The 16311-nt window shown below is 47.8% G+C and overlaps 1 protein-coding gene across 3 annotated transcripts in view; it reads left to right on the top strand.

The window, feature by feature from the left end:
- The window catches only part of ARMH4 (armadillo like helical domain containing 4), a 68066-nt gene that overhangs the window by 47324 nt on the left and 4431 nt on the right, over positions 1–16311 (top strand). For all 3 annotated transcript variants that reach the window (XM_071557278.1, XM_071557276.1, XM_071557277.1), the window contains exons 6-7: positions 11763–11794; positions 16144–16278. In XM_071557278.1, the coding sequence (XP_071413379.1) occupies positions 11763–11794; positions 16144–16278 (167 nt within the window). The remainder of the gene's footprint in view (positions 1–11762; positions 11795–16143; positions 16279–16311) is intronic.

Genomic DNA, 16311 nt, shown 5'->3' with positions numbered 1-16311 from the left:
ACTCAGCAGTGGTCCTGGTGCCTGGATCCCCCTGGACAGACTCAAACAGGGAGGAGCTTCCAGGGCACTCAGCAGTGGTCCTGGTGCCTGGATCCCTCTGGACAGCATCTCATCATCGCTCTCATGACACAGGAGACAGCCAGAGCCATTATTTTGGTTGGCACTAAGTTTCCCTTGTTTGTCCTAATTGTCCTAGTCATGGAGATGATCCTCAGGCCCCATTCTCTGGTGTATTGCAGAGCTTTAGCTTGGTCCAGGCTGTGTTTGACTCCCTTTGGAGGTGATTTAGTTGCAGTGGATGGAGCACATCTGTTGTGGAGACAGGCTGAGAGAGTTGGAGATGTTCAGCCTGGAGAAGGCAATGCTCCAGGGAGACTTTATTGCAGCCTTACAGTACTTGAAGGAGGCTTATAAAGAAGAGGGAGAACATTTTACATGGGGAAGTAGGGACAGGAGGAGGGGGAATGGCTTTAAGCTGAAAGAGATTTAGATTAGATGTCAGGAAGAAATTCTTGACTGAGAGTGGTGAGGCTCTGAGAAGCTGTGGCTGCCCCATCCCTGGAAGTGTTCAAGGTCAGGCTGGAGCAACCTGGAATAGTTGAAGGTGTCCCTGCCCATGGCAGGGGCTTGGAACTAGATGATCTTTAAGGTCCCTTCCAGGGGGGTTGGAACAAGATGATCTTTATGGTCCCTTCCAACCCAAACCATTCTGTGGTTCTGTAGTGATTCTCTGCTGTCCCAGGGGCTGCCTTTTCCCTTGCACAATTTCCAGGGTCTGGAGTTAACAATCAGAAGACAGAGGTTTCTGAGCAGGAAAGGCTGCACAGTATCTGACCTGACACCACACCTCTGGCATGGGATGAACCCACACCCATGTGAGGGACACCTTGTGACAATAAGACCAAAGAGCATAATGTCCCATGGAGATGGCAGTCATGAAAGAGCTACAAGGTGGCAAAATGTCCAAAAAATGTAGTGCTGGCTTTCATCCCATCCCAGGCTCTGCTGCTCTGGTGTTCAGGCTGCTGTGGTGCTGGGCACAAAGCCTTTGCCTGGGAGGGGACTCCAAAACCATCTCAAAATATTCCTTAACTTGAGCCTCTTCCCCTGGGAAATCATTTATGGCAGCTGCCAGACTCCATGTGGGGCTTTTGAGCACATTCCCATTGGGGGGACTGATTTCTCCTGGCAATGGATCCATCCCCCTGGTGCCTGTGGAGTGCCCACAGTCCCTCTGGTTCCTGTAGGCACCAGACAGCCTGGTATGATGAGAATGATGTCTCTGATTTATATTTCCTTTCAGTCAGTGCTGCAGTAACAGTTCCTGATGCATCAGACCCTGTCACTTGGCTGCTGGTTTAGCCTGGTGTGACATGACTTGAAGGGATGCACACAAGGGCTGCCCTCCCCTCTCCCTGTGCTGTAAATTCCCTGTGGCATTGTTCATTGGGATGCATTCCAGGGAGTGCCAGGCATCATTCTTGCTGCCTTGGTGCTGTGTGTCACTTCCAGGCATGAAGCTTTTCTGTGCCATGGCTTTCCCAGAGCTCAGAGTCTGATCAGCAGCCTGCTGGGACCTGACTCTCCTGTGACCTTCTGGCTGAGCTGCTCTCCAAGGAGTGCTGTAATCCCTGGGGTTCTCCTGTTTTTCTTAGGGATTAAAGTATGCCAGTGACACAGGCCATTTGTAGACAGCAGGAATAAATCACTGTAAGTGGAAGCACAGTGTAAAATCACTGTATGACTCACAAGGTCCTGCTGTGTCCATGTCCTCCTCACTGGTTTGCTTTGCCCTTTGCTCATTCCCTGTCTCCTCTCTGTGGTTTTCCTTGGGCCCATTGCCATAGGTCTACCTGGAACATTAGAAGTAGGTGGGAATAGTTTTGGGAAATGGAAAGAGGGCAGGTTTAGATTAGATATTGGGAAGGAATTCTTCCCTGTGAGGGTGGGGAGGCCCTGGCACAGGTTGCCCAGATATGTGGCTGCCCCATCCCTGGAAGTGTCCAAGGCCAGGCTGATTGGGACTTGGAGCAACCTGGGATAGTGGAAGGTGTCCCTGCCCATGGGTGAAACAAGATGGTCTTTAAGGTCTCTTCCTACCCAAACCATTCTGTGATTCTAAGGAAATAATTTTCTTCCCCTGCCTGATGAAAACATTTTATTTTTGTTCTCTTCTTCCCCAGCTGGACAAAGATGCTCCTCAGATTTTCAGACTTCACAGCTGTGAACTTTACCATGAGTGGAGATGGGTATTGACCAACTGGGGCTTTAACATACAGTATGTCTGAGTCTTTGGTCAGGTTCTCATTGACCTCCGTGCACAGTGAATTAAATGAAACGGCATCTTTTCTTGGAACCTTCATTAACCCCAAGTATGAAGTCCAGGCAGGCACAGGTCGATGAGTAACAGGTGGTTATCATCTCTTCCCTGCAGTCAGACTTCTCCTGGGAGCATGCACAACTTTCCTTAAGTTCCTGAGGTATCAGAGGACACTACAGGTGGATAATGTGACAGCAAACCTGGGCAGGGCATGTCCTCTGCTGGAACAGGGCGACTCTGCTGGGGTTAGTGAAGGTTCACCGCAGTCATAGAAGAGTCTTGAGTTGGAAGGGACTTTTTCAAGGTCATCCAGTCCAACCCCAGTATAGGGAAAGGCTGAGTTTGGTTTGTTGTCCCACATTTCATGTTCCTTCCTGGAGCAGGAGTAAGATCAGGTTCAATTTCTGTCTCAGAGCAGCAGAATTCTTTCCTATTTGTTTCTCCTTGCAAATGTTCATTAAAAACTTTCCTGGATGTTTTATCCTCAGGAACAGGCAATACAGTCTTGGTGGATGCTAATGAGGGTAGGGAAAGGAAAATATATTTGGTTTTCTTCAGCATCATGGATACTTCAATGCTTAAAATAATGGCACCCAAAAGAACATTTGTTTCTGAATAATCTCATTTTGCTGTGATTTAATATTTGTACTGTAGCAGCTCCTAGGACGTCACACCCAGATGGGAGTGCTATTAAAATAGGGAGGAAGAGGCTCTGACAGAAGCAACAGAAACAGAAAAGACCTGCTACATATGATCTATTATACCCTCAATGTTCCCATGGAATGGATGGGAAATGGAATGACAGAGATTCATTTACTTGCCTGTGGTTATACAAGAAGTCAATGGCAAGGTATTGACCTGGTGACAGGGACCTCAAGCCCCCATTTGATGTTTCCTTACAAGAGCATCGAATCACAGTGGGAATCAATGTTCAGTTCTGGATGCAGGAGGAATGTGGGATCAGATTTTCCCTCTTAGCAAACATAGACAAGTTCACTGGACAGTGCTCCTGTTCCCAAATATTTGCATGAAAATGAGTCTCTGCCATAATAAGATCTTATTTTTAGCATCTGATCGATGCTCAGGGCTTTGTGGTTTAATTACTGGAATAATTGTTTGCTGAAAACACAGTCTAATATCTGTTTTTTTTCCTTTAAAGGTCAACTCCATCATTTTTGTTTCCAACCATTTAGTATTTTATTGATCTTTATCTCACTTCATGGGGAGTGCTGTGTCTTGCCAGATGAAACAAAGGCCAAAACTTGAAATGAGAAAAATACATCCTTTTCCTTAACTACAAAAATGGAAAATCCCCTATTTCAGCCTTGCTTGCTGCAGGCAAATCCTTCTTACAGTGTCCCCAGGAAAAATGACTCTGAAAATTGCTTTTGTTCTTTATGGAAGAAAAAAGGCACACCAAGAATCTTTCCTGAGCCTGATTAATATCAGACATAAACTGAAGTACAGAAAGAAATTTTGCAGTTTAGCTGCTGATCCTTTAAAGCAGACAAGGCTGCAGGCTCTATTAGGAGGACAGGGAAGTCTGAGTGGTTTGCATTTAGAGAGGCTGAATGAGAAATGCCCTCTCCTTTCAGTAAAAGGGAATATCATGTGGCTTCAGCTGGAGGTTTGGAAGATACTTAGTCACATAACAGCCACTATTGTGGCTGGAATGAGATGCTCCTGGAGCACAGGGATTTGTGAGGTGCTCTCCATCTGCAGCCTCTCCAGCTTTTCCACTCATCTTGGCGTTTAGTTTTAATTTGCAGGACTCTATCTGTCTTTGCCAGGCTGTGGGTGCTGGGTTATGGACTGGAAAATGGGCCTGGTGAGAAATGGGCATTGAAATGTCACATGGAACTGATTGACATTTGTTTTAACTATAAATACACAGGGTCAAACCCTACAGTCACCTCCCAGGCAAAACCAGCACTGATTCCAGGGGGTCTTGGTGCCAGAAAGAGCTAAAACATTGGCTCAGTGTGAGGACAAAGGTGCCCAAAGCATTTCTGCAGCTCTTGGTGTCGGTGGGATCCGATGGCACATCCTCCCGACTGATGCCGAGCATCTCCTGCTGCTGCTTGATGTGCTTGTTTTCTCTGATCCCTGAGATGACTTGGGCAGGCAGAAAACACAACATGGAGCCTGCTGACAGTGGGGAGAATTTGTTCTTCCTACTGGCCATGTCCTCAGCTGCTGTGAATCAGGAGATGGCAAACTAAGGGTCTTAAAACATTGCCAAAAATCCACCGTGAAGGTCGAGATGACAGAACCACAAACTGATCTGGGTTGGAAGGGACCTTTAAGATCATCTCATTCCAGCCCCTGCCATGGTAAGGGACACCTTCCTCTATCGCAGGTTGCTCCAAGCCCCATCCAAGCTGGCATTGAATGCACTTATTGTGGAAGGATCCCTGTGAATCTATACATGCCATACCAATCATTAAATGCATTTGGTTTATACTCTCTTGTATTGTAGTTTTTGATAACTTTCCTTGATTTTAAATGTTTGGACCAAGGCTTTGTCATGGTGCTGCCACCAGACTTCTTAAGAAAACTTCAGCTAAAGAAATTCACCTGCTCCAGTAGGTGATTCAAGGGCAAAAATAAACCATTGATAAACCTGGAATGACAGGACAAGGGGGAATGGCTTAAAACTGAAAAAGGGAAGGGTAGATGGGATATGAGAAAGACATTGCTGACCATGGGGGTGGTGAGTTCCTGGTACAGGTTGCCCAGAGAAGCTGTGGCTACCCCATCCCTGGGAGTGTCCCAGGCCAGGTTGGGCAGGGCTTGGAGCAACCTGGGATAGTGGGAGGTGTCCCTGCTCATGGCAGGGGAATTGGAATGAGGTGAGCTTTAAGATCCCTTCCAGCCCAAACCAGTGTGTGATTCCATTAGAGCTGGTGAATGTGAACATTTTCAGTCCACAGGAAACCCCATTATGTAAAGGAGGGTGGATTCTCCTGCTGGGTAGTCCTTGTGTTGCTCCAGGAGCTGTGCCAGGGCAGAGGGATGGAGAAGCTGATCCTGTGTGTGCTCAGGCAGAGGTGTTGCCATTTCCATGAGCACAGTTTGCATTTCTTTTCCCAGAGTGCACACAGATTTTGGACATAGTGTGATGCAGTAAATGTTTAATTGTACAGCAGGTTGTGACAGGCAGTTCACAGCAACATCCTGTTGATTCCCTTTAGGATGCTGAGAGGTTTTGTACCTCAGCTTTGTCTTAATGACTTGTGCCTGTCTGGGGTCCCTTAGAGGGAAACAAATAGTTTGTCTGTGCCAACAGAAGAACTGAGTTCACACAGAAATGCCAGGGCAGAAGGGCAGTGCCTTGCCAGCCTCAGCAAGGGGAAAACAGCTTAAGGAGTGCAAGGGAAAAGGAAAAGGAGGAGCCAGACTTAATTCCATGGGGAATTAAGTGTCGAAAGGATTGATAAGGTCAGGGAAGGCGTTGGGATGCCCATTTTTGTCTCTGCTTTCTGGGTGAGCATGGTGAGGTGTCTCCCCATGTCCATTCTCTCCCAAGAGATTTGGGCAGGTCATGGCAGACCATGCTGTGGAGCCAGGCCGGGATGCAGCTGGATGAGAAAAGGGTGGAGTTTTACAGTTCAGAGACCACACAGTTCCATAGCAACTCTTAAAGTTCACTTGCTTAATTCAAAGTTCACCCAACCAAAATTTTTATCTGAAAACACAAATGGTAACTATCAGTTTGACATTTGTTTGATTATCTGTCCATTCAAGTCTTCTTGAGTTGAGCATGGCAGGGAATTCATCCATCAACATTCCCATCAGGTAGGTATAGTTCTTATTCTGGAATTAAAAATATGCTGCCTTCCAGCCAAATGCCATTTTCTTCTTTATTTATTTGTGCTAGTAAGTAAATTGAAAATTGTGCTTTTTTAAGGGAAAGGAGCTGCTGCAGCTTTGTGCCATTAAGTTGTCAGGGCTGAGCAGATGAAGCACGAAGCATTTCTGCAGAATTGTTCTCACTAGTCTCATTTGGGAAAAAAGTCTCTCCTGCAAGAGAAAGGGATGAAATCTGTAATGGAACAGGGCAGGTTTCTTGCTGTTTACAGACTGATTGAAAGTAATTGATCTTTTCTTTATTTTTCTACACTTTAACCAGGTCTCCTTTGCTGAAAGTGTGTAGGTTTGGATTAGATAAGAAGACCTTGTTGACTCTGAGGGTGGGGAGGCCTTGGCACAGAGAAGCTGTGGCTGCCCCATCCCTGGGAGTGTCCAAGGCCAGGTTGGACAGGGCTTGGAGCAACCTGGGATAGTGGAAGATGCCCCTGCCCATGGTGGGGGATTGGAATGAGATGAGTTTTAAGGTCCCTTTTAACCCAAACCATTCTTTATGAATGAGGAATACAGTTGTTGGCCCCAGTGAGAAGCAACACCAAACCTCAGCACTTCATACTGGGGAATGGGAAGAGCAGAGTAACAGGGAGGTGTGGAAGAGTGGAGTGGATTTGTCCTTGGGAAGGAGGCAAAGGCAGATCTGTGCTGGACTGCACTTCCCTGTCACTGTACATGACCCACACAAAGCCTTCTCACTGTGTGTTTGGGTTCCACAACCCTGCAGATAAACCAGGTTGGCCTTTTCTTGCCTTGGGTGGGACAGAGAGCTTGTCCTGGCCAGAGGAAGGCAGAGCAAACCCAAAATCCACAGCAGGCATTGCCAGTGCTCAGGAAGAGCTGCTGCCTTTGCTCCTTGGCCTCCTGGATCTGTCTGGTGCACAGGGTGCTTGCAGTGGGGACTGTCATCTGCTGCAGTGGGGACCTTGTCCTTGAACACCTTCGCTGGCTCCTGAGATAGGGATGTCTCTGATCTCAAGCAGACATGAAAGCAATTAATGGTATCTGTTAGATCAAAATAATTCCATCCTCTGAGCCTGACTGATCTGTTCTGATTTCCCAGAGTGAAGTTTGGTGCAGCTTTCTCAGCCTATTGCATTTAAGGTGTAATGGCTGGGACAGGTCACCAGAGCTCCAGGTTAGTTCTGCCCCATAAAACCACCTTCAGGCCTTTTCCCTGCCCTTGGGAGAGGGTGTAGGTGCCACATTTTCACCACTGCTCTGGTGGTCATGGTGGAGAATTGTTAAAAGAGAAGGTGATGGATGGACCTTCAGTAGCAAGATGAAGTTCTGGAATGAAGATGTAAATGCTGGGTTTGAAAACAAAGGGAGATGTGCAGGGATGAGCGAGAATGTACCGTGGAAAAACAGAATTGCTGTAACTGATGATTAAAAAAGAGAATATGATTAAAACAAGCTGATAAGATGAAACCAAAGTGACAAGATAAAGCAGCAGGGCATCCAAGAGGGGAAGGGGGAGACAGAACTGCTGGCAGGAGGGCATGAATTATTGATTGAAATCTCCACCAGAAGTCTTTGCATTTTCTTATCTGGGAAAGGAGAGAATGAAAGAGAAGCGAACAGAATGATTAAGCAGCTTTATCATTGCATTGGAGTGGGTAATTAGGCAATTAGGATTATTAAAAGTTGGCAAAGCAAGAGGCCTGGAGGACTTGTGCTCCTGATTTCAGAGGGGAGCAGTGAGGGAAGCAGGGAAAAGCCTTTGGCAAGAGATGTGGTGGTGCACTGTGGTCAGAAGGAAAGGCAGAGCCAGGCTCTGGCACTTGGTGCTCTGCAGCTTCCAGGACAGAGGGGGGCACAGGAGACCTGGCTAATGAAGAAGAAGTGATCTGGGGATGGAGAGCCCTGGAAGAGCAACAAGAAATGAGATCAGGAGTGATCATCAGAGGATGTGAAGCTGCTGGAGCGAGTCCAGAGATGCTCCAGGGCTGGAGCCCTTCTGCTCTGGAGCCAGGCTGGAAGAGATGGGGGGGTTCTCCTGGAGAAAAGAAGGGTCCAGGAGGACCTGAGAGCCCCTTCCAGTGCCTGAAGGGGTTCCAGGAGAGCTGGAGAGGGACTTGGGACAAGGGATGGAGGGACAGGAAAAGGGGAATAGCTTCAAACTGCCAGAGGGCAGGGCTGGGTGGGATATTGGGAAGGAATTCTTGTTTGAGAGGGTGGGCAGGACCTGCCTTGGCACAGGTTGCCCAGAGAAGCTGTGGCTGCCCCATCCCTGGAAGTCCAATGTCACCCACTGTCCCTCTGCATGTGCCAAACCCTGAACTTTCAGAAGGGTTTTGCCCAGAGGGATTTCTGCCTGTCACCTTGGACTAGGTACCTCCAGGGAAGGGCCAGGCAGACACCACAGGCTGCTGTTCACCTCTGCAAATGAGCCTCCCTCCCTTAGCTGGCATCAGAACATCTGAGTAGCTGGCTGCACATTTTGAAGGGGAAAGCAGGATAAAAATGCCTAAAAATAGCACATTCCATCTGTAACTGTCTGAATTCATCCTGGGCTGCTCTGACACCACTGTCAGACAACTGTGCTCCTCCTCTGTGCTCCTGACCAGCTTAATCTTCAGCTCTATGTTATTTGAAATTAATTTGCAGAGATGCAGGCATTATAGAAATCACTGAGGAAATGTCAGATTATGTATGTAATTTGCAGAAGTGCTCCACACTGATCTTACTTAGCTCTTCATGAAACCAAGGGATGGAAATGAAGCCGAGGCAGAGAGTTTGGACTGTTCACCATCCTTAAAATGCCATGGAAGATGAGCCAGCACTGCAGACACTTGTTAGTAATTCACACCCAGAGACCACTGGAATTTCTTCAGGACATTGAGTGATCAGGGAAGGAGGAAAAAGGGAATGATGAAAAATACATGGGTTAGAGTATTTCTTACTAATTATTTGCTTGGCCTCATTGGCAAGTCACCTGCTGTTCTTGGGGAGCTTTGCATGTTCATGAGAAGGTGCCAACCACAATGTTCCTCTTCCAAGACCAAGTTCAGCATATTAATCATGGATAATGATGCATAATTAGAGTCTGAAGTCCAGAATTAGTTGATGGCAGCTGCTTAGCATAGTTATCAATTCTAACTTGAAATGGTGCTTTATCTTCTACCCACACCCCACAGTGTTCCCAGATGGGTAAAGAATTGGAGCAGCAAGTGCTTGGTTTTGGTGACACAGTAGCTTGTCATTTCCTCAAAGGTGTTAAAACAGCTTTGTGCATTAGTGACATGAAAAGTGTTTGTAATTGATGGTAATCCAGTGTTCCTTGCCTTGTCTGCCCCAGCCTGACAGGCTGCAGAGTCCAGGACCTTGGCTGTGACAGCTCTGCTCTCTCCATCCTTCCAGAGAGGTGAATCCACTGCTGCCACACACCAGTGCAGTTCTGCCAGGACATTCCAGCCTTTTGGACCTCCTGCTGCCTTAACCTCGTGAATCTGGGGCCATTATTTTCCTCTGGCAGAGGTCAGAGCATCCCTTAGAGAGCCTCCCAGTCTGGGAGGAATCACCTTGGCTTGTTTTTCCTGTGGCCTGGGTTGATTCCCAGAGGCATCTGGCATGTGCTCTGCGTGGCTGGGAACAAGGTTGGGTTTAATAATAAGCAATTATGTGATAGCAAACACAGATTTGTACTCTGGAGTTTGTGGGTCCCAGCGGACGTGCTGCTGTTGTTTGGTGGAGCAGAGGGGAACGGAGCCAGAATCTGTGTTTGCTGAAAAGAGGTAATAGAATATTATTAGATCAGCCTTTGCCTGTGCATATTCCAGAGTTAATTGCTGCTTTAGAGCACCATTGTTCAGCTGCAAGAAAGTGGGTCGGCTGTTGAGAAGATCACTGATCTCATGTAATTGTTGTGAAAGACATAAAAATAGGCTTTGTGCTCAGCTTGGGCTTGGGCCAGCTGAGCTCACAGTGCCCGGCACTGGTGCTGGGCACACACTGAGGGGGCACCTCGAGCTGTCTGGGTGCAAAGGGGACATGAGTCCAAAGCTCTGGGGTTCTCTGGCTGTGACTGTGTGGCTGAGCCACTGCCACCTCTCCTCCTGGTAGAGTTCCATGTGGAAACCCAGCTGGGAAAGCCCAGGGGAACCAGGAATTCTATTCCTGTCTGCTGTCCCACTGGGAGGGACTTCAAGGCATGGAGGCTTGGACTGGCAGAGGATGGGGATGGCACTGTCATAAATTGAGTTTGCTACAGCTTAGTCAGTGCAGGCCAGGACTGATGGTGGGAGGAGTTGAGAAGAGTAGACCTCTTGTCCTCTCCCAGTGCTGTGGCTGTCTCTCATCTGGAAAATTCACCTTTTTTCCCCAGCTCCTTTGTCAGAGATGAGTTTGTGTGAGTGCATCTGTGCCTGTTTCACATGTTTTCACATCTGGGTGATTTGGGATCCTTCTGTTTGGAAAGTGTTGTGTCACTAACACTTACAAAGGGAGTACTCAAATCACTTTGAACTTGTGGTGTTGTAGCTGAGTCATAAAATAGCCATTTATTGCTGGCCCTCCCCACCCACAGCAAGGCTCCTGGGTGCTGTATGTGCATGTGCAGCCTCTAATACTGCTAATGAAGGCTTTGAAGGGACCTTCTACAACAGAGCAAGCTTGGAAATAAGGTCTCACTCCATAAATGCTGTGTTACATTTGAAATGTAATGTGTCCTGGGAGAAATATCCCTCAGAAGGACATTGGTGTACCCAAGAGTCCCCTTGTGCCTGTAGAATTGTCCTCCTGGAGAGATGGAGGTCCTTGACCAGGGCTCAGACACAGTTAGTGAACCCTGAAAAAAACCAGCCTTTAACATTTGCTTTCTTCTTACCTATGAGCAGGAATTGGTTAAAATCCCAGTGGATCTCTGTGGGCACTTTGCCCTCAGACACATCCAGTGCCCTGTGTTGTTAATGCCCTGTGCACCCACTGCCGAGCCCTTGCAGTTCCTGGAGATTAACTGGATATTTCACCCCGAGGTACCTGCCATCACAGCATTCAAATTCACAGATGTCACATTTCACAGGCCTGATATGAACTCTAGGAAAAGAAAGTCACTGTGCTGGTGGTATAAATCCACTTGGTTTAGCAATTTAGCACCTCCAGTGCTGCCCCAGTGCTCTGTGGTCTCCCAGGGCAGGCAGTGGCTATTCCAGAAAAGGAAGGGAATAAAAATATCATTTTATAGACATCATTACAGGCTATACCAAATAGAAGGAAGAATATCTCTGTGGAGGAGGCTGGTGGAAGGGGATACCAGCACTGTAAGGCTTTCTTCTTGTCCTTGTATGAGAAGCAAAACCCACAACCTGAAACACTGTTTTTATCTTCATTTTTTTCATCACTCTGAAGATGTGAATTGCTCAGGCAAAAGGGAGCTCCTTGCCTGCCAACTCACTTGGAGAGTTCCTCATGTTGACTTCCTGCATTTGCTCTTTCTCCTGAATGAGCAGAGAGGAAATCTAATGTAAAGTCTTATCAGCTCGTCAAGTTAATTACTGTCTGTTTTAATATTATCACTATCATTCATTACTAATTAATGTAAGTAACATGATTACAGCTTTTCTGTCTTATTTTTCAGTGAGAAGCTGGATGGAGAAGCTGAAAGATAAGGTAGGAGCCTCAGTGTTTCATTTCCTTTCAAAGCAAAACATGTTTACTTGCAGGAATAAATAAACTCATGTCAATGCAGTTCTTTTTCTTTACAAAGACAATTGAGAAAGGGCTTAAAATTTTCTCTGGAAAGCAAATGAACCGGATGCTGCTGGTCTGTAGCAGTGGGAATCCACACTCCATCCCTGCTGGGCAGTGACAAAGAGCAGGAGGAGGGATGGGGGTATTTGATTGATTTCTTTGCACCAGAAAATGACCTTCTTGTCAGACAACCTGAGTTACTTTTTTTACTGCCCCTTATAGAATAGTTTGAGGTTGAAGGGACATTTAAAAGACCATCGAGTCCAACCCCTCTACACTGAGCAGGAACATCTTCCACTAGATCAGGATCAGGTTACTCCCAATCCTGTCCAACCTGACCTGGAGTGTTTCCAGGAGTCGCAGGATAAGGAACTTGTCTCCACACTTTTTCTCTAAGTGCTAAGCTTGGTTCTGAATCCAAACCAAGAGTCTGAGCTCCTCTCTGATGAGAGGACCAAACCTTCCCTGCCTCCATATGAATGAAGAGCTGCAAATCCCTGAAAGGAAAAAAGAGGAAACGCCAGAAGACTAAAAGGATAACAGACCCTGATCATTTCTCCCTGGTGTTACAGGGGGTAATCCATTGGAATCAAGAGCTGTGACAGCCACAGGCAGTGATGGCTTTTTAGGTTCTGCTGCCCTGGAGCAAATATTAACATTTTGAAATGGTTGTGAAGCCTTCCAAACGTTGTGTCACTCGTGGCAGAGCCGTGAAGCTGGAAATGAGGTGGCAGAAGTGTTTAAAAGCAAGAACATTTTGTGAATCAACAAAAGTTGGAAATTGTTGAACAGGATTGGCGTCAGTAGATGACAAAGCCACCAGAAGAATAATGACTCCCCAGGAAACTCTGGAAATAAATCTCTAAGCCTAAGCAGTCTGTCACATGGCCTTCCCACCTTGTCCTCCCCAAATCTCTGCAGCAGCAGCACTTTACCACCAAGTCAGAGCAGAGGGGTGAGGTCTGAGCATCTCTTGTCCAGCATGGGGGAGTTGAAGGGTTTAAGGTGGGTTCCTGCCCAGCCTTTTTTGAGTTGCCTTTCTGCCTCCACTAGGAAGGAGGCCTGTCTAGTACAAGCTCTACTCACAGCAGAGCTCCTTGGCCGGGGCTTCAGCCAGAGAGGACACTCCAAGGACAGAGAATGGTTTTCCCAGTGAAGGTAAAGAGCAGCCCCCAGGGCTTGTTGGGTGCCTGGAGTGAATGCAGCATGCCCAGGTCACCTGCTCATGCCACCACATGACACACAGGGGACATCAGTGTCTTCTCACTGAAGTGGAGCTTTCACTTCTCCCCACTTGGCACCTTGTTGGCCTCCTCTGTCCTTCCCTGTTGCAGAGGGGAGCATATTCCATGTTCCAACCTCTTGCAGGCGGATCCTGGACTGCCTGACAGTGCCCAGCACAGGCACTGGTGTAACTGGGGACCCACTGGTGTCCACTTAAAAGAGAGATTTGCCTCTGAGGCATCTCCCTCCTTTGGGGAACAGCAGACACGTGGAGGCAGATCTTTCACCTGGCTCACATTTTGCCCTTGAAAAGCCCAACAAAAAGCACTCCCTCACCCCCAACCAAATGCTGGTGTGGCAAATCACTTCCAAATAATCCTGTTTACCCCATTCCCTCCTCTTCCTTGTAGAGTTTTTCAGGACCAGTCATATGTGCCCCTCTCACTTACCCCTGTCCTCTTTATTTTACAATCCCTACATCCAGAAGAGGATCCTCACACCTGATGGCCCCATCCCTGAGAGACACATCCTTGTGTGTCCCTCTCCATGGGAGAGGGAAGGGTGTGGGGAGCATGGAACCAGGAGCATGGGTCAGGAACAGATTTATGTCTGGTCTCCTGCAAACACTGTGCAAATTTGCTATGGTGAATAATGGACTTGAGGTTTCTCTGAATTCTCTTCTGTTATCTCAAAGCCCAGGAAGGTCATGGACTGGGTCTATTAAAAGCATCCCTAAAGAAGCTACATCTTCCCCATGGGAAAGGGGTAAAAACATGGCTTTGGAGCTGCCTGTGTAATGGGGTTTTCTATCAAGCAAGTGCAGAAGCCCTCAGGAGTTGGGCTGCACAACACAGAAGGGCTGGATCTGCATCACACCACAGGCTTTTGGGGTATAAAACACTGATCAAGGTTTGGGGGAAACTTGTGAAAGGCCGTGGGCTTCTCAGATGTGATAAAGGCTCACAGACTAAGGAGTTCATTGTATTAAAAGTAGTGAGTTCTACATGGAAACTCAACTGGGCAGCAGCTAAAAGCCATTTCCAGTCACTGCCCATACCAGCAGCAAAGCTCCAGAAATAGAAAACCCCATGCTGCACTAATTAGGCCACCCAATTAAGGCACCTTAATTGCCTGACAGAGACAGAGCCTTTTAGCTGTGCTCTCACTAACCTGTTCCAGGAGCAGGGATGCAGCCCCTCCCAGGGCTGGGCTTTCCAGGAGTGATTTCAGGGAATCTGCACCATGCAGCTGAAGATCCCTCAAACCTTGGGCTCCAGATACAAAGGTGGTACTTTGTAAAGCACTGAGTAGGATCTGGAAGGGTTTGGGAGAGCAGCCCAGCCCTTGTTAGCATTGTGTCTGCCCCAGATGAAAGCACTGTTTCCTTCTCCAGGTAAGGGTACAAAGGCAGGGCAGGGCACCTGAGCAGCTTTCTTTTTCTTTCCTCCCGCTCAGTGGGTTATGGAAGAAAAGTAATTCTGGTGTAAGCTGGGGGTCTGTGTTGCTGTCTGGGGGTGCAGAGTGGTTGCAGGCAATGGGCTGAGGCTCACAAAGAGCTGGCTGAGAGGCCTCAGCATTGGGGCACGTGTCCCTTGGCAAGTGTAAAGTCTGTTTTGGGGGGTGGAGATGGTGAAGGGTAAAGCTGTAGTGGCACAGCAGAGGACTCTGCTGCAGTGTGAAGGAAGGCAGAGCTCCTGAGGGAGAGGCCCAGGCTGTGCCTGCCTCCCTTGCTTCACTGAACCCAAATTAGGGGAGGATGCTGAAAAAAACCTTAGCTTCATTCTCATTTAAAGCAGTAAAATATAACAAGCACTTGGGAATATTTTCCAAAGGATTTTAAATATTTAGGTGTGCAATTTTAAACTAGTCTTGCTATCTCTATGTTTTTTTGATGGGTAATGCAAACATACAGGTCACAGCAATGGGATTAGAGCTGACTTGCTGTGCCAGCTGAAGGTGTGTGTGTCCTCCCCCTATTTCATCATCCTGTTCTCACGCAAGTGACTCCTACCCATGCAAATCAAAAGTGTTCAACTCGAAGATTTTGGGTACAAAGTTAAAGAGGCTCAGGCTGGGCACAAAAAGGGCAAACTGCTGCTTCCTCCTGCAGAAGTGAGCACAGCCTGACTCTGCATTCCAGCTCTTCCACAAACCTGGCTGCAGGTGCTGGGAGCAGCCCGTGCTGTCCCCAAGCTGAGATAGGACATTAGTGACCCAGGGCACTTGCTTTCCTGTGTTTTCCAGTATGTCTCTGGGAAGCATGGAAGCTGTGTGATCACTTCATTGGAGGTGTGATAGGACAAGGGGAGCAGCCTCAAACTGACAGAGGGCAAGGTTAGATTAGATTTTAGGAAGAAATTCTTGGCTGTGAAGATGGTGAGGCCCTGGCACAGGGTGCCCATAGAAGCTGTGGCTGCCCCATCCTTAGAAGTGTCCAAGGCCGAATTGGATGGGGGTTGGAGCAACCTGGGCTAGGGTGTCCCTGCCCATGGCAGGGGGTGGAATGAGATGATTTTTAAGATCCCTTCCAGCCCAAACCATTCTGTGATAAACCTGTTCCTTTATTTGTGCTGGTGGTCCCTGGGGAGCTGAGAGCAGCACTCAATCTACTTTACGCAGCATCTGGTGAGGCTGTTTGGGTGGCCATGGATCTTCAGGGTGGCTTGAGACTGCCTGGCCTTGGTGGTTGAGGTTTTCCTTCACACCTACACCCATATTGACAGACACTTCACCCAAATTTTTCCCTCTCCTAAAGTCAGGCAAGCACTGCAGGTTCTCAACTGTCACTGGTAAGTATCTGTCAGAAAAAGCTGCTGGTGAGGGAGCTGTGGTGGTTTGACAGCTTGGTCCTGGAGTGGGGCTGCTTGGTGCTTGCTTGGCCCCTGGAACCAGGGCTCATCCTGTGCAGGTGGGTGGCAGGGACTCAAATCCAGTCAACTTTGAGGAAAGCACCACCGGGATATCTTGCAGTCCTAGTCTGGTGAAAAATGACTCCAAAAGGATGGTCTTGTGAGTGCTGCTCTGCTTCTCTCTGTCCCATGCAGGCAGGATACATGTCAGGGATGCTGGTTCCTGTGGGAGTGGGAATAGCTGGAGCCCTGTTCATCCTGGGAGCGCTGTACAGCATTAAAATCATGAACCGCCGGAGGAGAAACGGCTCAAAGAGGCATAAAAGAAAGGTATGGAATCTGCAAGGAAAGACCCCAATCCCA

This window comes from Pithys albifrons, chromosome 6 (genome assembly GCF_047495875.1).
Source record: "Pithys albifrons albifrons isolate INPA30051 chromosome 6, PitAlb_v1, whole genome shotgun sequence".
NCBI lineage: Eukaryota > Metazoa > Chordata > Aves > Passeriformes > Thamnophilidae > Pithys > Pithys albifrons.
The sequence above is the reverse complement of the archived record's forward strand: the minus strand, read 5'-3'. Positions and strand labels throughout refer to the sequence as shown.